The sequence below is a fragment of the Muscardinus avellanarius genome, assembly GCF_963383645.1.
Source record: "Muscardinus avellanarius genome assembly, chromosome: 14".
NCBI lineage: Eukaryota > Metazoa > Chordata > Mammalia > Rodentia > Gliridae > Muscardinus > Muscardinus avellanarius.
Window position 1 is genome coordinate 61898235 of NC_137800.1, and position 20978 is coordinate 61919212.

A 20978-nucleotide genomic window follows, 5' to 3' on the forward strand; every position below is an offset into this window, starting at 1 on the left:
CTGGAAAAGCGGCAGAGACGATCAAAAAGTCTTTATGCTTCACTTCTGTAGTTCTGCCTAACCCCGTTAGGTGGCCTCTTTGCCTTGTTTTTATGAATGAGTGAAAGTCACTACCCAGAGGATTTTTGTTTGAGATATACCGATCTCAACTGATTGTGGCGTTTCTATAATCTTCAAGGCAGAATAATTTGTGAATACACATTTCTTCATGGCATGGGTTTGATTTTCCAGTGACTAAATGATAGTCTTACTTTTCTCGTGCCATTCCCTTAGGCTCTAAGTTTCACATACCAAGCTGTTTCCCCCTCTATTTTTTGTATGAGGGACACAATTTCAAGATTGTCTATGCCATGGGACTCTGTTGTCAAACAGCGGGTCAGTTTTGGAGAAGTAAATAAAGACTGGGTGAAAGGAAAATTAATATAAGTAAAAGAGCAAAGTAAATTTGGTCAGCCAGGCTTGGTGGCACGGGCCCAACATCCCAATAGTTAGGAGGCTGAGACAGGAGGATCGCAGGTTTGTGACCAGCCTCAACAATTTAATGAAACTCTCTGTAACTTAGACTTTCTCAGAGACAGGAGGATCGCAGGTTTGTGACCAGCCTCAACAATTTAATGAAACTCTCTGTAACTTAGACTTTCTCAGACTTTCTTTCCTTTTTTTTTTTTTTTTCTTTTTTTTTGCGGGTCTTGAGAGTGGAACCCAGAGACATTCGACCTCCAAACTACAATCCCTGCCCTATTTATTTAGTCTTTATTTTGAAACAGGGTCTCGCTAAGTTGTGGAGGGCCTCACTAAGTAGCTGAGGCTGTCTGCAAACCGCAATCCTTCGGTCTCAGCCTCCTGAATGCTGGAATTACACGCCCAGCTAGACTCTTTCAAAATAAAATATTAAATAGGGCTGAGAGTGTACCTCAGAATTAAATTCTAATAAAATAGAATTTATTAGAATTAAAAAATTAATTTGATCACACTGCATTTCACATGGAAATTTTTTGAGCAGCTGTTGTCACTATATTACTTTAGCATTAATAATGAGTATATAGCCGGGCGTGGTGGCGCACATTTGTAATCCCTGCGCTTGGGAGGCTGAGACAGGAGGATTGCACAGGTTCGAAGCCAGCCTCAGCTACAAATAAAATATAAAATAAGTCTGGGAGTATAGCCAGAAGGTAGAAAGCCTCTGGGTTCCACCCCCAGGACCACACACACAAACACAGGCCCGGCTATGAGTATATTTCTGAATGCGACCATATGAATTTTTTTTTTTTCAGGGCTGGGGCTGGAACCCAGGGGCATTCAACTTCCGAGCTACATGCCCTGCTCTATTTTTTATTCTTTATTTTGAAACAGGGTCTTGCTAAGTTGCGGCCTCACTAAGTAGCTGAGGCTGTCCGCAAACAGTGATCCTCTGGTCTCAGCCTCCCAATGCTATGCATATCTTAATAACATCTCATTTATTTCTCAAAACAGGCAGCTAAGGTTGATTGGTAATGTTACCTTCATTTTATGAAGAAACAATTTGAGAGATTCTAAATACCTTTTTTAAAGGTCACACAGCTAGTAAATGCTAGAGCTAAGAATAGCCCATCTTGGGTAGACTGTGGAGCCTGCTCTCACCTGTTGCTCCTTCCCCAGCACTAAAGCCTGCGCTGGGGTGTGTGTGTGTGTGTGTGTGTGTGTGTGTGTGTGTGTCTTTCTCTCTCTCTCTCTCTCTTTGTGGTGCTGGGATTGAACCCAGGGGCATTCTATCTTCGAGCTACACCCCCAACCCAACTTTTTATTCTATTCTTTATTTTGAAACAGGACAGGTTTCAAAATAAAGAATAGAATAAATGAGTTTCATTAAGTTGCAGAGGGCCTCACTAAGTAGTTGAGACTGTTGGCAAACCTGGATCCTCCTGTCTCAGCCTCCTCTCCATCTCTTTTTGTATTTGACATTGCACCCAGGGGCATTTTACTTCCAATCTACACCTCCCTAGCCCATTTTACTTTCTATTTTTAAACAAGATCTCTTAACCAGGTGTGATGGCAAATGCTTGTAATTCCAGTGCTTGCTAGGTCTTAGTACTCCAAGACCTAATAAAATAAGTTTTGGAATATAGATCAGAAGAAGGAAAGGAAGGAAGGAGGGGAGGGAGAAAAGAAAAGAATGAGAGTCTCCAGAAAAAAAAAAAAGAGAAAAAATAAACAGGGTCTTGAGAGCATCACTAAGTTGCTGAGAGTGGCCTTGAGCCTGTGATCTTCCTGTCTCTTCCCTAACACTGGGATTACAGGTGTGCACAACCATGCCTGTTTGAGCCTGCTCTCCAGGACACAATACTGGGCCACCTCTACAGGACACAATAAATCAAGTACTTCTTTCTTTCTTTCTTTCTTTCTTTTCTTTTCTTTTCTTTTCTTTTCTTTTCTTTTCTTTTCTTTTCTTTCTTTTGCAGTACTGGGAATTGAACTCAGGGCATTCTTCCTCTGAGCTCCACCCCCAGCCTGATTTTTTTTATTCTTTATTTTAAAACAGTCTAAATGATTCTCTTGTCTCAACTCGCAAGTACTAAGATTAAAAGCATGTAGTACCACACCCACTTTTTTTTTTTTTTTTGGCAGTACTGGGGATTGAACCCAGAGGCATTTTACCTCTGTGCTATACCCTCAGACTTATTTTATTTTTTATTTTGGAACAAGGTCTCACTAAGTTGTGGCTTAGTACCGGAGGCTGACCATGAACCTATAATCCTCCTGTCTTAGCCTCCCAAGTACTGGGATTACAAATGTACAACACCATGCCCAGCTCTTACTTTGATTTTAAAATGTTGGTCTCATTGTGGCCAACCTCAGCTACTTAAAATGTTGGTATAATTCAGAATATTTTAAATGCTGACTTACTCTAGAGTTTAATAGAGCTAGGCATGGTGGCACACACTTGTAATCCCAGCCCTTGAGAGGCTAAGACAGGAGGATGGCACAGGTTCAAAGCCAGCCTCAGCTCTTAGTGAGCCTCTCAGCAACTTAGACCCTGTTTCCAAACAAAGTATAAAATAGGTCTGGGAGTATAGCCTGGAGGTAGAAAAGCCCCTGGGTTCCACCCCCAGTACCCCCCCCCCCACACACACACGTGCGCGCGCATAACACTAAATAAATTTTCATATTAAAAAGAGTTTACTATTTTATGAGTGAGATTGACTTCTGAGTTGAAACTTGTCCAAGAGCATTTTTTTGTCACTTATAAAACTTTTAAGTTTGACAACTGTTGATTGATGAACCTTTAAGACTTCAGATTGTTTTTATTTTAATTTTACTTTTTTTTTTCTCGTGGTAGTCGAGATTGAACCCAGGGGCATTCTGCCTCTGAACTGCACTCCTTGCTCTATTTAGGGGCAGGGGATGGGGTTTCCTGCGGATAGAACCCAGTGTCATTCTGCTCCAAGCTATACCCTTGGCTCTATTTTTTATTTCTTATTTGGAAACAGGGTCTCACTAGGTTGCTGAGATCCTTACTGAGTTGTGGAGACTGGCTTTGAACCTGTGATCCTCCTGTCCCATCCTCTTAAATACTAGGATTACAGGTGTGAGTCACCATGCCCAGCTTAATTTTACTTTAAAAGTTTAATGTGAGCCGGGTGTGGTGGCTCACGCTTGTAATCCCAGCATTTGGGAGGCAGAGACTGGAGGATTGCGGTTCCGGTCAGCCTCAGGTACTTAGTGAAGCCCTCTGCAACTAAGTGAGACCCGGTTTCAAAATAAAGAATAAAAAATAGGGCAGGGGGTGTAGCTTTGGAGGTCGAATGCCCCTGGGTTCCATCCCAGACCCACACAAAAAAGTTTAATGTGTAGCCAGGCATGGTGGCACATGTGTGTACTATCAGTACTTGAGAGGCAGAGACAGGAGGATCACAGGTTCCAAGTCAGCCTTAGCAAAAAAAAAGATAAATGTGTAAAGCAAAGTAGCAAAACTTGATTGATCAGCCAGTAGTGGTGGTCCATGCCTGTAATCCCAGTACTTGGGAGGCTAAAACAGGATAATCCCAGGTACAAGGCCAGCCACAGTAATTTAGCAAGGTCCTCTGCAACTTAATGAAACCCTGTTTTAAAATTAAAAAATAATAAAAACAGGGCTGTAGGTGTAGTTCAGAGGCCACTGGTTTTAATCATGATTACATTAAGATCTCTGAGATACTAACATTAATGTTATTGCTGCCATCTTTATTTTATTTTTTTATTTTTTGTGAGTTTGGGAATGGAACTCAGGGACATTTGACCTCCAAGCTATACCCCCTGCCCTATTTTTTATTCTTTATTTTGAAACAGGGTCTCACTGAGTTCCATAGATCCTCACTAAACTGAGCCTGTCCGCGAACCATAATCCTCTGGTCTTAGCCTCCTGAATACTTGGATTACAAGCATGTGCCACCATGCCCGACTTGTTATCATTAGAAACACAGATTTTTTTTTCCCCTCTAATATGTTTGAATGTAATCACTGAGCAAAATATCTATTTTCAGGGACAGAGCAGAATGGGCGGATATAGATCCAGTGCCACAGAATGATGGTCCCAATCCAGTGGTCCAGATTATCTACAGTGAAAAATGTGAGTTTATTTTTATTAGGAAGTATCTGTAAGTAATACTTGGTAATAAAGTTAGAATTACAACTGTGTAGCAAGATAGATGACTCATTTTTGTATAATAAGGATCTGAATTACTTAGGATGAGTTAGTTTTGCTTTTTTTGCTATTTATTTGTTTGTTTATTTATTTATTTTGGTGGTACTGAGGTTCCTGGAAACCCTTCTACCTCCGGGCTACCCTCCCAGACCTGTTTTATATTTTTATTTGGAAACAGGGTCTCTTAAGCCAGCGCGGCTGGCTTCGAACCTGCGCGATCCTCCTGTCTCCGCCTCCCAAGCGCGGGGATTACAAGGGTGCCCACCACTCCCGGCTGCAATTTATTTTTATAATTAAGTTTTGTTTTGCCCAGAGAATGGGGATATTCTAAGTAATGAATGTTACATTATAATACATAACTACTATGTGACTGTGCTTTTTATTTGCTGTTTAATCTGCATGTAGGGATAACAAATGGGTTACTGTTTTATTTAGAAATAACTTTGTTGAAACATCAGCACTTTAAAGTTTTAGGCTCCTTGGAATATTTTTGCTGATATTAAAATGAGTGGTTATTTTCTGTGACAGAGTATCATTCTTTCCTAGTGAATGTCAGAATGCTGTGTAAATTGAAAGGCAAATGTGAGTTGTCCTAGGCAAGGGTAAAGGAATAAAATAGAAGTACTAGTTTTGTAATTTTTTTTTGTGTGTATTTTTTTTTCCCAGTTCAGGCTTTGTTACCTAGGATCTTTTCTCTTTGTTGGGGGGTTTATGTACCAGAGATTGACTGCAGGGGCATTCTATCCAAGAGCTATACCCCTCTTGAAACAGGGACTTACTAAATTGCTAAGGGTCTTGCTAAGTTGATCACGCCAGCCTCAAACCTGCAATCTCTTTCTCTGCCTCCCAAGTACTGGGGTAACAGGTGTGTGCCACTTTGCCCAGCTAGATCTTTATTCTTTTACTAAAAGTGTATATTTGCTGATAATGCAATAATTGTAAGAACTGTTTGTAGGAGAAATAGTGGTGTGAAGGTTTCCCATCATCAAATATGAAAATACAGTGCTGAAATTAATAATTAACATGTAGAACTAGATAGAAATAAATAGGTTAATAAGGATTAAAAATAAATCATCAGGCCAGGCATGGTGGCCAGGCCTGTAATCTCAACACTTGGGAGGTTGAGACAAGAAGATATCGGGGTTTGAGGATAGCCTTAGCAGTTTAGTGAGACCATATTTCAAAAAAAAAGCCAGGCTTGCTGGTGTAGTCCTGTAATCCCAGTACTTGGGAGACTGAGATAGGAGGATCACAGGTTTAAGGCCAGCCTCAGCAATTTAGCAAGACCCTGTTTCAGATTTTTTTTTTTTTTTTTGTACTGAAATTGAAACCCAGGGGAATTCTACCTCTGAGTGACACCCCCAACCCTATTTTTTATTCTTTATTTTGAAACAGGGTCTCACTAAGTTGCAAAGGCCTCACTAAGTAGCTGAGGTGGCCTTGAACTGTTATGCTCCTGTCTCAGCCTCCCAAATGCTGGGATTACAAATGTGCGCCACCACGCCGGGCTCAGAATAAAAAAATATAAAAAGGGGCTGATGGTGTAGCTTGGAGGTAGAAGGCTCTATATCTCTATATTCAATCCTCAGTACCCCTCCCCAAAATAATAATAATCCCAGACTGAGACAGGAGGATCAGTGGGTTGTAACCAGCCTCAGCAATTTAGTGAGGCAGATAGATGAGAAAATCTTTAATTAGGGGGGTAGAAAGTTGGTTTTTTTAATTTTTATTTTTGTACTGGGAATGGAACCCAGGGGCATTCTATGTCTAAGCTATACTCCCAGCTATATTTTTTATTCTTTTTTTTTTTTTTTTTTTTTTGGTATTGGAGATGGAGCCCAGGGACATTCTACTGCTGAGTGACACCCCCACCCCTATTTTTTATTCTTTATTTTGAAACAAGGTTTCACTGAATTGCAAAGGGCCTAAGTAGCTGAGGCTGGCTGTGAACTGTGATCCTCCTGTGTCAGCCCCCAAAATGCTGGGATTACAAGCGTGCACCACCATGCCTGGGTTTATTCTTTATTTATTTATTTATTTATTTATTTATTTATTTATTTATTTATTGCGGGTTTGGGGATGGAACCCAGGGGCATTCTATCTCTGAGCTACATCCCTGCCCTATTTTTTATTCTTTATTTTGAAACCGGGTCTCACTGAGTTGCGGAGGGCCTCACTAAGTAGCTGAGGCTGTCCGCAAACCGCGATGCTCCGGTCTCAGCCTCCCGAATGCTGGGATTACAAGCGTGTGCCACCACGCCTGGCTATTCTTTATTTTTAAAACAAAATCTCACCAAGTTTCAGAGGGCCTCACTAAGTAGCTGAGGCTGGCACAAACTTGTGATCTTCTTGTCTCAACCTCTCAAGTACTGGTATTATAGGCGTGCACCACCACACCCAGCTTGAGAAAGTATTCTTAGACTAAATATAAACTCAGATTTTATTCAGGAAAAGATCACAATATATTAAAAATGCGAAACTTTTCATATTTGAGAGGTACTATCTATAAAGAGATAATTCGCTAGAAGAAATAGAAATACTTGTGAAGAAATGTTAACCTTACTAACGATCACAGAAATGTAAACCACAACTTTTTCAGATTCCTAAGCATCTGAAATAAAAATGTAGGGGAAAGTGATACAATTATACTTTCTCATTCAGGGTAAAGTATTAACATTTTTGTAGGGTATAAAGTTAACATGTTAAATTTTTAGGTATGCTATGGTTAGAAACCACAAAGGAAAATACAGGTAGATTTTACCTAGCAGAAATTGCTGGGTACTGGATGTGGTAGTGCATGCCTGTAATCCCATACTTGGCAGGCTGAGACAAGAGGACCAGTTTAAGGCCAGCCTCAGTAATTTAGTGAGTTCCTCTGCAACTTAGTGAGTCTCCATCTCAAAATAAAAAAGAACCAGGGGTGTAGCTCAGAGGATGCTCCTTGGTTCAGTCCTCAAACTATACACACAAACACTAAATAAGTAAATTATTAGGGGAAACATCAAAATTAGTTTATTTGGGAAAATATATACCATATTAAACAGGAATTCCTACAAAAGGATAGGAAGACTTAACAGTTGGGTCACAATATGGAGAAAGCAATGAACTGGCAATTCACAGAAAAGCAAATTCTGTCGGCCATTATACAGATGGAAAAGTTGATTAACGTTAGGAATGAAAGGTACAAAAATTAAAATGAGCATGTCATTGTTCAAGGTGAACTAGATGGCAACAATGAACTCTTGATTCCTGCATGGTAGATGGCAGTTTTGATGTGTTTAGCCATTTTGGAAAGCATGTGGTAACACCGAAACTGAAAAACGTTTCAACCTTAGAACTTGGCAGTGCTGCTTCTAATTATATATTCTAGATTGACTCTGGTACATGTCATGACCTGATAAGTGCTTGGAGGTTAAGAGCACAGACTTTAGAGCCAGACCACTTGGTTCAAATTCTCACTTTACCATTTTACTCGTTCTTTTACCTTGGACCAAGTTATTTAACCTCTGTACCATTCTTTCCACCTATACAAAAAGATAAATGGAGCTAGTGGTAGTAACTACTTATTTATTTACTTATTTATTTTGGGGGTGGGAAGGGAGGATTTCAGGGATTAAACACAGGGCCATTCTACCTCTGAGCTACGCCCTCAACCCTATTTTATTTTTTAATTTGAAACAGAGTCTTGCTCAGTTGCTAAGGGTCTCCCCAAGTGCTGAGGGGCTTCAAACCTGTGGTCAGCCTCCACAAATAGTGAGACTCATGTCAAAAAGAAAAGAGAACTTTTTGGGAGCCAGTTGTGGTGCATGCTTATAATTCCAGTACTTAGGAGACTGAGATAGGAGGGCTGCAGGTTTGCAGCCTGCCTCAGCTACTTAGTGAGGCCCTCTGCAACTTAGTGAGACCCTGTTTCAAAAAAAGAATAAGCCAGGCACAATGGCGCACGCTTTGTAATCCCAACACTTGGGGGCTGAGACAGGATTGTGGTTTACGCCGGCCTCAGCTACTTAGTGAAACCCTGTTTCAAAAGAATAAAAAATAGGGCTGGGGGTGTAGTTCAGAGGTAGAATGACTCTGGATTCCATTCCCAGTACCACCAAAAAATAAATTAATTAATTAAATTAAAAAAATAAAAACCTACATGAATATGTTTTAATTTATATTCTTAATTTTGCATAAGGTCTTCCAGAGAGTTCCATTTTGATATTAACCAATACACATAAGCAGTAAATGTGGTTAGACCTGTTCATTTTGATATTAACCAGTACACATAAGCAAAAATGTGGCTAGACCTGTTGTTGCCTTTGTGTTGTGCCTGTGACACTGAGTATGTCAGGGTTGTGACCACAATTTTTGGCTCTGTTTTGCTTATTGGTACAAATGATATGGATACAAATAAAATATTTTTACATAAGTATAACAACTTTTATAGTGTTAATTTTAAAAAAGAAGTCCTAATGCACTTGTGTGCTCTCTCTCCAGTTAGAGATGTTTATGATTATTTTCGAGCTGTTCTGCAGCGTGATGAAAGAAGTGAGCGAGCCTTTAAGCTCACCCAGGATGCTATTGAGTTAAATGCAGCCAACTATACAGTGTGGTAAGTAATATGCATCATTAATATTTCTTTTTTTTTTTTTTTTCTGGGTCTGGGGACGGAACCCAGAGGTATTTGACCCCCAGCCCTATTTTTTATTCTTTATTTTGAAACAGGGTCTCACTAAGTTGCAGAGGGCCTAACTAGCTGAGGCTGTCCGAGGACCACGATCCTCTGGTCTCAGCCTCCTGAATGCTGGGATTACAAGTGTGCGTCGCCACGTCTGGCTCATTAATATTTCTTGCTAACCTGTCTCCTGTTTTAATTCTTGTAACTTTTTTTTAACTGAATTTTAATTTTATCAAGATAATAACTCACAGAAAGGTTTAGATGTCAGAGACTGAAGGATAAATAATCTCTGCTCCCCTACCAGAGTCCCATTCCCCAGAAGCAAATACTCTTAGCCATCTTTTTTTTTTTTTCTTGTTTAAGTCAAGGTCTCACTATATTGCCCAGGCTATACTTTTTTTTTTTTTTTAAATTTTATTGGTGCATTGTATTTATACATCATGATGAAGCAAAAAAAATTGTGTAGACTTAAATGCACACATCAGCCAGCCAGCCCCCACACAGTCCCCACCCCATTTTCTCCCCATTTCTCCCTCCCATGCTTGGCTTAATGGTTGACTACAATATGAATAAGTATATCGTGTGTTTTAAAGCGTTTCCCTCTCTCCACCTCCCATCCCCACAGTTAGGTTGCCTTATTTGCTCCTCTATAGGATCTCTTTTTTCACCTGGAGTTCCTCCTATGACCTCTTTCACCTTAGCTTTCACATATCAGGGAAAGCATTGATTCCTTACTTTTTGTGACTGACTAATCTCGCTTAGCATAATGTCCTCAAGATCCATCCATTTCCCTGAAAATACCGCAATTGTATTTTTTTTATGGCTGAGTAAAATTCCATTGTGTACATATCCCACAGTTTTGTAATCCATTCATCTGTTGATGAACATCTTGGCTGGTTCCATAGTTTGACTATGGTGAATTGTGAAGCTATGAACATAGATACACATTCATTAGTTTGGTAGTTTGGTTTCCTTCCTTTTGGGTAGATAGCCAGAAGTGGTATTGCTGGATCGAATGGTAGATTTGTTCCCATTCTTTTTTATTTATTTATTTTTGTGTGTGTGAGTATGGGAATGGAGCCCAGATGCATCTGACATCCGAGCTATATCCCCTGCCCTATTTTTTATTCTTTATTTTGAAACATGGTCTCACTGAGTTGTGAAGGGCCTCACTAAGTAGCTGAGACTGTCCACGAACCGCGATCCTCCTGTCTCAGCCTCCCAAATGCTGGGATTATAAGCATGTGCCACCATGCTCAGCTTAACCAATACTTTTTATGCTGTAAACTAATAATCCCTTGTGTTTAATAGTCTTTAAACCTTAGAATATCAAAGGGAGCATCTTGCCAGGTATGATGGTGCACACCTGTAATCCTAGTACTTTAGGTTGGAGCCAGCTTCAGCAATTTAGAGACCCTAGCAATTCAGCAGGATCCTGTTTTGAAATAAAATAGGATTTGGGGTACAGTTTAGAGGTAGAATCATGGGTTCAGTTCCTGGTACCATAAAAATAAAGGGGGGAGGGCATCTTATTATTTTGTTCTGAAAAGTCAGCTTGATATACTGGAATATATAGATTCTTAAGAATATACTAGCCAGGCATGGTGGCGCACGCTTGTAATCCTCACGCTTGGGAGGCTGAGACGGGAGGATCACACAAGTTTGAACCAGCCTCAGCTACTTAGTGAGGCTCTCAGCAACTTAGTAAGACCCTGTTTCCAAATACAATATAAAATAGGTCTGGGAGTATAGCCCGGAGGTATTCTCTCTCTTCCTCTCTTTTTTTTGGGGTGGTGGTGGTGGTATTATGAATTGAACCCAGGACATTCTACCTCCAAGAAACACCCCCAGTCCTATTTTTTATTTTTATTTTTGGAATAGGTCCTGCTACATTGACGAGTTTTACTATTTGCTGAGGCTATCCTCAAACCTGCAATCTTCCTGTCTCAGCCTCCCATATACTGGAATTACAGGCATATTCCACCACTACTAGCTCTCTTTTCTTTTTTCTTTAATATTAGAGAATGAACCTAGAGACATTCTACCTTCGAGCTACACCTCCAGGTCTTTTTTTATCTTTTTCTTTCTTTTTTCTTTTTTTTTGCAGTCCTGGAATTCAGGGGTATTCTACCTCCAAGCTATACCCAGCCCTATTTTCTTATTCTATACTTTGAAACAGGGTCTCACTGAGTTGCAGAGGGCCTCACTAAGTAGCTGAGGCTGTCTGCGAGCCACAATCCTCCTGTCTCAGCCTCCTAAATGCTGGGATTACAAGTGTGCACCACCATGCCTGGTTTTATCTGTTTTATCTTTTATTTTCTTTTTTAAACAGTCTCACTAGGTTGCTGAGAGTCTTACTAGGTTGCTGAGGCTGTTCCTTGAATGTGCAGTCTTTCTGTCTCAGCCTCCCAAATGGAGTATTCTTTTTTTTTTTTTTTGGTGGTACTGGGGTTCCTGGAAGCCCTTCTACCTCTGGGCTACACTCCCAGACCTATTTTTATATTTTTATTTAGAAACAGGGTCTCCTAAGCCAGCGCGCGAGACTGGCTTCGAACCTGCGCGATCCTCCTGTCTCCGCCTCCCAAGTGCGGGGATTACAAGCGTGCGCCACCACGCCCGGCTGGAGTATTCTTTTTAAAATAGGATCTTGGAGCTGGGCTTGGTGGTGCACGCTTATAATCCTAGTTCTTGGGAGGCTGAGACAGGAGGATTGCAGATTTTTTGCATCCAGCCTCAGCTACTTAGAGAGGCCTTCTACAACTTAATGAGACCCTGTTTGAAAAAAAAAAAAAAAAGCTGGAAATGGTGGTGCATGCTTCTAATCCCAGCATTTGAGTGGCTGAGACAGGAGGATCATGGTTCTCAGATACTTGGTGAGGCTCTCTGCAACTCAATGGGACCCTGTTTCAAAAAATAAAAGAATAGGCTGGGCGTGGTGGTGCATGATTGTAATCTCAGTATTCAGGAGGCAGAGACCAGAGAATCATGGTTTGTGGGTAACCTCAGGTACTTAGGGAGGCTTTCACAACTCAGTGAGACCCTGTTTCAAAAATAAAAATACCAAAAACTAGGGCTGGGGGTGTAGCTCATAGGTACAATGCCCCTGGGTTCCATCCCTGGTACCAAGAAAAGAAAAAAAAAGAAAAAAAAAAAAGAATAAAAAATAGGGCTGGACGTCTAGCTTGGAGGTAGAATGCCCCTGGGTTCCATCCCCAGTACCACAAAATAATAAATAAATATAAATAAATAAAAGTAAATAAATAAAAATAAAACAGGACTGAGCATGTATCTCAGAGGTAGAATATCTCTGGGTTCAATCCATAATACCACACACAAAAAAATTATAAAAACAACCAAAGTTGGTACTTCTTGGCTTTCTCTTCATACTTCTACTAAAGCCATAGGGAAAACCTCATTAGAAGTCCTATATAGCCAGGCGTGGTGGCGCAAGCTTGTAATTCCTAGCATTTGAGAGGCTGAGACCAGAGGATTGTGGTTCTTGGACAGCCTCAGCTACTTAGGCCCTTTGCAACTCAATGAGACCCTGTTTCAAAAATATAAAAACATTTAAAAAAAAAATAGGGCTAGAGGTGTGTAGCTCGGAGGTAGAATGCCCCTGGGTTCTATCCCCAGTATCACCAAAAAAAAAAAAAAAAAAAAAAAAAGTCCTATATGGCCAGCCGTGTATTGGTGCAGGCTTGTAATTTCAGCATTTGGGAGGCTGAGACAGGAGGGTCCAGGTTTGCGGGCAGCCTCGGCTACTTAGTGAGAACCTTGGCAACTTGGTGAGACCCTATTTCAAAATAAAGAATAAAATATAGGGCTGGGGGTACTTGAAGGTAGAATGCCCCTGGGTTCCATCCCCAGTATTGCAAAAAAAAAAAAAAAAATAGTCCTATATGATAATGTGGAGTTTATCAGCTGGAGGACTTCACTGTGTACTTACTGAGTGGGAAGATATCAAGTCTTCTCATGTCAATATATTTAGGTCTCTTTTCAAGCAGTGTATTTCTTCAAAGAGGATTCATCTCATTTATTACCTGAGGCCTATACAGTTGGCTGCCACAGTTTTGGGGGTAAGAGGGGGATTTGGTAGGGAAATCTCCTGGTTGAGCATACCAGCCTTTTTATTTTTGTTTTTTGGGCAAATCTTACTCTGCTAGATGATTTCAAATAGACACTGACTTATTTTGTTTTTCCCAGCCTTATATATCAATATTTTGAAATATCTTCTTTAATTCACGCTGCCTTATAGAGTGTCTAATATCTCTTTCTGCTTTAGATATTTCTAGAAAATAAAGTCACTGTGTCCCAACTCTCCACTGAGGGTGGGGGGAGAGAATTGGCTGCCAAGAATTCCTTCTGTAGACCTTACTCTTTTCCAGCTCCTCTCTTGACTCTTAGTACTTCTGTTTAACCTTCCTGAAAGATTGTTCTATTATACATTCTTTTTTTTTTTTTTTTTCCTCTGCTGGGGATTGAACCAGGTACTTTGAGCATGCCAGGGAAAGTGCTCTAGCTCTGAGCTACATCCCGAGGCCTTTTATGTTTTATTTTTTGAGAAAAGATCTTACTAAATTGCCCTGTCTGGCCTCGAACTTGTGATTCTTCTACCTCAGCTTCATAAGTACTGGGATTTTAGGCAAGGACCATCACCTCTGGCTCACATTCTGTTTTTCTAAGTCATTTAAAACTTATGAGTGCTAGCCGGGCGTGGTGGTGCTTGCTTGTAATCCCTGCGCTTGGGAGGCTGAGACAGGAGGATCATACAGGTTCGAAGCCAGCCTCAGCTACTTAGTGAGGCTCTCAGCAACTTAGTGAGACCCTGTTTCCAAATAAAATATAAAATGGGTCTGGGAGTATAGCCTGGAGGTAGAAAGCCTCTGGGTTCCACCCCTAGTACCACCAAAAAAAACCTAAAAAACAACAACAACAAAAACTTCAGTGTACTTACAGTTTCCTGACCTCTTCCCTTTGCTGTTGATATTCTCTTATCCTCCTTGTAGATTTATATCTTCTTTATTGCTTTATTATCATTTTACTAGGGTTGTGTTAGAAAATGAGAATCTATTTGGTTTACTATGTTTAACTGTAATCCTCGGTATGATGTTTCTTCGTTTTATGTCTCTAATATGCATTCTTTTAACTTTCAAGAAAATTACTGACTGCTGAGTATGGTATTGTATGCCTGTAATCCCAGTACTTGGGAGGCTGAGACAGGAGGAGTGCAGGTTCAAGGCCAGTCTCAGCAGTTTAGCAAGATTCTGTATCAAAATAAAAAAAATAGGTTTGGATTGTAGCTCAGAGGTAGAATGCCTCTGTGTTCAATCCCTAGTACCACCAAAAAACAAATAAATAAAAATGTTTTGATTCCACTTTCTTTTTAATTTCAGAAATTGAAACTTGATAGTGATTTAAGAAATAAAGTAAAGCCAGGCATGGTGACGTACGCGTGTAATCCTAGCATTCGGGAGGATGACTGGAGGATCATGGACAGCCTTGGCTAATTCGGCCCTTTGCAACTCAGTGAGACCTGGTTTCAAAATAAAAAAATAGGGCTGGGGGTGTAGGTGGAATGCCCTTGGGTTCCATCCCCAGTACTGCAACACACACACACACACACACACACACACACACACACACACACACACACACAGTTTTTGAAAGCGCAACAACTTTATAGGAATAATATTTTATACGAACTGTATCATATATGGAAAGAAATGTCTTTTTTTTTTTTTTTTGCGGGTCTGGGGGTAGAACCCAGGGGCATTTGATCTCTGAGCTACACCCCTGCCCTAATTTTCATTCTTTATTTTGAAACAGGGTCTCACTAAGTTGCGGGGTGGGGGGGGGCTCACTAAGTAGCTGAGACTGTCAGCAAACCGCGATCCTCCACTCTCAGCCTCCCGAATGCTGGGATTAAAAGCGTGTGCCACCACGCCCGGCTGAAAATAATGTTTTTAATATTATTTGTATTATAGGACACAGTTAACCAGAATATTACCTAATGGTAATATCTTATTTATTTTTTGTGATACTGGGGGTAGAACCCAGGGGCATTCTATCTCCAATATACACCTCTACCCCTATTTTTTATTCTTTTTTAATTTTTTAAACAGGGTCTCACTGAGTTGCAAAGGGCCTCTCTAAGTAGCTGAGGCTGTTCTCAAACCATGATCCTCTTGTCTCAGCCTCCCAAATGTTGGGATTACAAGCATGCACCACCATGCCCAGCTAATACTTTATTTATTTATCTTTTATTTCTTTTAAGGTTGAGAAAAATCTACTTTTATTTCATAGGTGTTACTTTTCACTATTTTTAGATCAAATGCTTGATTTCTCCAATTACCACAGAGTTGTTTGATCTTGGACAACTATAAGTACTTAGGTTGTCAAATTATTGGTTATATAGAAAAACTACCAAAATTTTGTCTAAATGTATTACTATCTTTTAGTTTTATTTAATACTGTTACTGAGAAACTGCTGTGGATTAATAAGACTTTGGGTGCTTTATGTTTGCTGTAGGCATTTTCGGAGAGTTCTCTTAAAGTCACTTCAAAAGGATTTACATGAGGAAATGAACTACATTACTGCAATAATTGAAGAACAACCCAAAAACTATCAAGTTTGGTAAGATAGAAATATATCATTCTGCTAATAATGCTTGCCAGTATGTAGTGCACTAATCAGAATTTTTTTATTTGAGCCTGGCATGGGGGTGCATGCTTATAATACCAGTGCTTTGGAGGCTGAGACAGGAGGATCACAGATATACTGCCACCTCTGCTACTTAGTGAGGCCTCCACAACTCAGTGAGACCCTTTTTCAAAATAATAAGGCTGGGCGTGGTGGCGCACGCTTGTAATCCCAGCATTCAGGAGGCGGAGACCAGAGGATCGCAGTTCATGGACAGCCTCAGCTACTTAGTGAAGCCCCTTGCAACTCAGTGAGACCCTGTTTCAAAAATAAAGAATAAAAAATTAGGGCTGGGGGTGTAGCTCAGATGTAGAATGCTCCAGGGTTCCATCCCCGGTACCACCAAAAAAAAAAAAAGAAGTATAAAAAAATAAGAGTGGGAGACATGCAGCTCGGAGGTAGAGTGCCGCTTGGGATCAGTCCCCAGTACCAAAAAAATTTTGTTTTAAATTTGTTTCTTATTTATTTATTTGTTTATTTATTTTTAGTACTGGAGTCTAACCCAGGACATTATATATGCCAGGCAAGCATTCTAACACTGAGCTACTTCCACAGCCCTCTGCATCCTGTGTTTGTTGGTCCTGGGGATTGAACCCAGGGGCATTCTACCTCTGTATTTTTTGTTTTGAAGCAAGATCTTGCTAGGTTTCTGAGGATCTCGCTGTGTCGCTAAGGCTGTCCTTGAACCTGCCATCCTCCTGTCTCGTTGTCCTAAATACGAGGACTACAGGCTTGCACCAACATGTGTGGCTTTCAGCCCTCTTTCTAATTTTAGTACTTCACATAGCGCTCACGTTACCTCATAGGATCATTTGGGGAATTGCGGTTTGGGTCTGGAATGTGCCTGAAGGCTGGTTCCCCAGGGCAGCAGTGCTCAGAGGCGGGCGTAGGGGAGAGTGTTTGGATCCTGAGAGCTCTAACCTCATCAGTGTTTTAACTCATCGATGGATTCTTAGCTAAATGGACTACTGGGAAGTGGTGGAAACTGGAGGAGGTGGCACTTCGTTGAAGGGAGTGGGTCCTTGGGCAAACCCTTTACACAGTATCTTGTGGTAGCCCCTTCTCTTTGTCTCTCCTTCCTGCCCACCCTGAAGTGCTGTGCTCTACCATGCCCTTTCCCCATGATCTGCCTCACAGCAGGTGTATAATCAACAAAGCCAAGTGACCATGGACTGAAATCTCTGAAACTGCCAGCCAAAGTAAATCTTCCATTGTTTTTCACCAGGTGTGGTGGCACACACCTATAATCCCTGTACTTGAGAGGCTGAGACAGGAGGATCTCAGGTTCCAGAGCAGTCTCAGTAAGTAGTAAGACTCTCATCAACTTAGGGAGACCCTGTTTCAGAAAAAAAAAAAAAAAAAAAAATAGGGCTGAGAGTGTAGTTCGGAGGTAGGACACCCCTGGATTCAATCTTCAGTACCCCTCTTCACACACAGACAAAATTGATTTTCTTTGGTATTTTGTCACAGTGACAAATAGCTGACTAATACAAGGATTAAATAAGATAACATTGCCAGGCGTTGTGCCACACACCTGTAATTCCAGTACTTAGGAGGCTGAGAAAGGAGGATCTCAGGCTCAAGGACCAGCTTCAGGAACTTAGTGAGACTCTGTTTTCTAAATAATAAAAAGGGGCTGAGGGTGTAGCTCAGAGGTAAAATGCCCCTGGGTTCAATTCCTAGTACTGCAATAAAATAATAATAATAAAGTGTGGGAATTGTCAGCATAGGGGGAACAGAACACAGCAGGGAAAAAGGAGATGTCATGGAGTAGGGGACAAAGAACAAATAATTTTGAGCAGCACCCAGAGTACCGGAGCACCCGTCAATGCTGCTGCTGCAGTGGTGGTGGCATTGCTGAAGTAGAAGAGACAGCATGGCAGCGTGGCATGCCACCATGAGCTGCATTCACTTTCTGTGCCATCAACTGCCTGCTGAGGACAAAGGACTTACACCATTTTATCTCTTCTCAAAATAATTATCTACATACACGGCACTGTCTTTATAACAAGATTTAATGAAAGCTTGAAAGAAGACCTCTGAGACAAAGACAATACTCAGAGCAGAAGCACCAATGAGCAGGAAGTACCAAGGGAACTGCACAATTCTGTGTGCAGAGCGCATCTGGGGAGTCTTGGAGATGTAGGCGGGGATGAAACCCATTAAAGGGCCTTATAAACACTGATCTGGAGTTTGGGCTGGTATTAGTGACAGTGCAGAGCTAGTGACAAATCTTAACTAAGAAAGCTTATTTAGGCTCCTAGTTTCAGAGGTTTTGGTCCACAGTCAGCTGGTTCGTGGTGAGGCACACATCATAGAGGAAGCACAAGGCAGAGGAAGTTTTGCACTGCGTGGTGACCTGGAGGTCAAGATGAGAAGGAACAGGTCCAAGCTAGCCCCTTCGAGGGCATGCCCCTGTGACCTACCTTCTTCACTAGATCCGCTTTCCAATATTGCCAAAGGCTGGGGTCCAAGCCTTCATCACGTGACCTTTGGGAGACATTCAAGACCCAAACTGCAACCGAAGGTTTACCTTAACATCAGAGTGGAGGGTGGACTAGATAGGTTCACAGTCCTAGAGACTGAGGCCACTGCAGAGCGTAGGTTTGACGAGATAAAGCTTCTCCAGGCATGGTGATGCATGCTTATAATCTCGGCTACTACTTAGTGAGGCCCTTTGCAACTCAGTGAGACACTATTTCAAAATACAAAAAAAAAAAAAAAAAAAAAAAAAAAAAATCCCAGCATTTGGGAGGCTGAGACAGGAGGATCGCAGTTCAACAGCCTCAGCTACTTAGGCCCATTGCAATTCAGTGAGGCCCTGTTTCAAAATAAAGAATAAAAATAGGGCTGGGGGGTGTAGCTCAAAGGTAGAATCCCCCCTGGATTCCATCCCCAGTATTGCAAAAATAAAAAAGAAAAGAAAGAAAGAAAAAGCTTCAAATGTGGTCAAATGTGGTGAGAACAATAAATTTGAGAGAGATTTAGGGAGAAAAGCAACAGGTTTTGAAGTTTGATTTCTTTTCTTTTTGGTGCTGGGGATTGAATCAAGAAGCATTCTAGGTTTGAGCTACATCCACAGCCTTATTTTATTTATTTTGAAACAGGGTTTATTTATTTTGAAACAGAGTTTCTGAGGCTGGCCTCAAAGTTGAGATTCTCCTGTCTTTGCCTCCCAAATACTGAGATTACAGGTGTATGTCACTTTGATAAATAAACACTTCAAACTAGGCGTGATTACAGGTATATGTCATGCCTGGCTTGAAGTGTTTATTTATCAAAGAAATGACAGAACAACTCTCATTTTGGCTTGAGACCTGGGCAGGTGATGGTGTCATCCCTTGGGGAATTTGGGAGACAAACCAGCACATTTTTGAGGGAAAGAAGGATGGTGTTAGTGTTGGACAAGTAGAGTTTAATGTGCTTGTATAAAATATATATAGTGCTAGCTGGATGTGGTGGTGCATGCTTGTAATCCCAGCATCTGGGAGGCTGAGACAGAAGGATTGCAGTTCCCAGACAGCCTCAGCTACTTAGGCCCTTTGCAACTCAGTGATACCCTATTTCAAAATAAAGAATAAAAAATAGAGCTAGGGTGTAGCTCGGAGGTAGAATGCCCCTGGGTTCCACCCCCAATACTGGGGGAAAAAAATAAAAGAAAATATATATAGTGCTGACCAGAAAGTGGTTGAGAGATGTTCTTTTGGAGGGCAGAACAGGATAGGTTGATGACATAATTTAGGGGATGTTTGCTTTTTGAAAGTGGCAGTTAAAGTCATAGCTATGCATGAAGATGTTCAAGGAGAATTAAAGGAGATGTTACACTGATGAAAATCTTTCAAGAGGAAGAAAAGGGCTGGGGGCATGGACACGTGCTTAGCATGCACAGCCCAGGTTCAATCCCCAGTATCTCTCTTCCCCAGAAAAAATTAGGGTTAGGGAAAAGTTAATTCTAAGAGGCTAAGAATTCTGGAGGCAGGCAGGAATAAAGACTTGGTTGGGAAGGATTCAGCTGCCCTGGACAGCACACCATGGAGGAGAAGAAGCACTGCTTGGCAGAGCACCATGAGGGACGGAGGTGCCTGTCACCACTGAACTCCTTGGGGCAGTCACTGATCTCTTGTAGCTTTCTCAGTAAACCACGTGTCTCCCAGACTGATCTACTCCAGGCACTTGCTTTTCTTTTGCGTGCGTGCGTGCGTGCGTGCGTGCGTGTGTGCGTGTGTGTGTGTGTGTGTGTGTGTTCTGTCTGTCTGTCACTGGGGATTGTACCCAGGGAAGTTCTACCTCCAAGCTACACCTCCAGCCCTATTTCATTTTTATTTTGAAACAGAGTCTTGACAGACTAATGAGAGTCTCACTTTGCTAGGGTTGTTCTTGAAACTGCAATCCTCCCATCTCAGCCTCCCAAATACTGGGATTATAAGCGTGCACCACCGTACCCGGCTCAGACATTATTTGACACAAATCATGGTTGTAGTAGCTATTATACAGATTACCATTTGTAGAACAACTTTCATAAACAACTTTGCCATGGTAGCATCTATTTTTTCATTTTTGTGATACTGGGGGTTGAACCCAAGGGTGTTCTACCTCTGAGCTATATTCCCACCCCCCTCACTTTTTTATGGTACTGGGGATTGAATCCAAGGGCATTCTATCTCTAAATTACACCCTCAGCCCTTTTTTTTATTCTTTCTTTTGAAACAGTCTCACTAAGTTGCAGGGGGCCTCACTAAATAGTTGCGGCTGGCCACAAACCTGCAGTCCTCCTGTCTCAGCCTCCAGAATGCTGGGGTTACAAGTGTGCACTACTACACCTGGCTTTCTTTTTTTTTTTGTTTTGAAACAGGTTCTCACTAAATTGCCCAGGATGGCCTCAAACCTGTGATCCTCCTGTTAGCACCTCCATACCCAGTTTAAATAGCCTCTTCTTTTTTAAACTAAATTGCTAT

General features: G+C 41.2%; 1 protein-coding gene across 1 annotated transcript in view; it reads left to right on the plus strand.

Annotated features, from left to right (window-relative positions):
- FNTA (farnesyltransferase, CAAX box, subunit alpha) overlaps positions 1–20978 on the plus strand; it is a gene marked incomplete at both ends in the record, with an annotated part of 41988 nt that overhangs the window by 548 nt on the left and 20462 nt on the right. Inside the window, 4 exon segments of the mRNA XM_080710265.1 lie at positions 4440–4492; positions 4494–4585; positions 9143–9257; positions 15853–15957. Of these exon segments, the coding sequence (XP_080566391.1) occupies positions 4440–4492; positions 4494–4585; positions 9143–9257; positions 15853–15957 (365 nt within the window).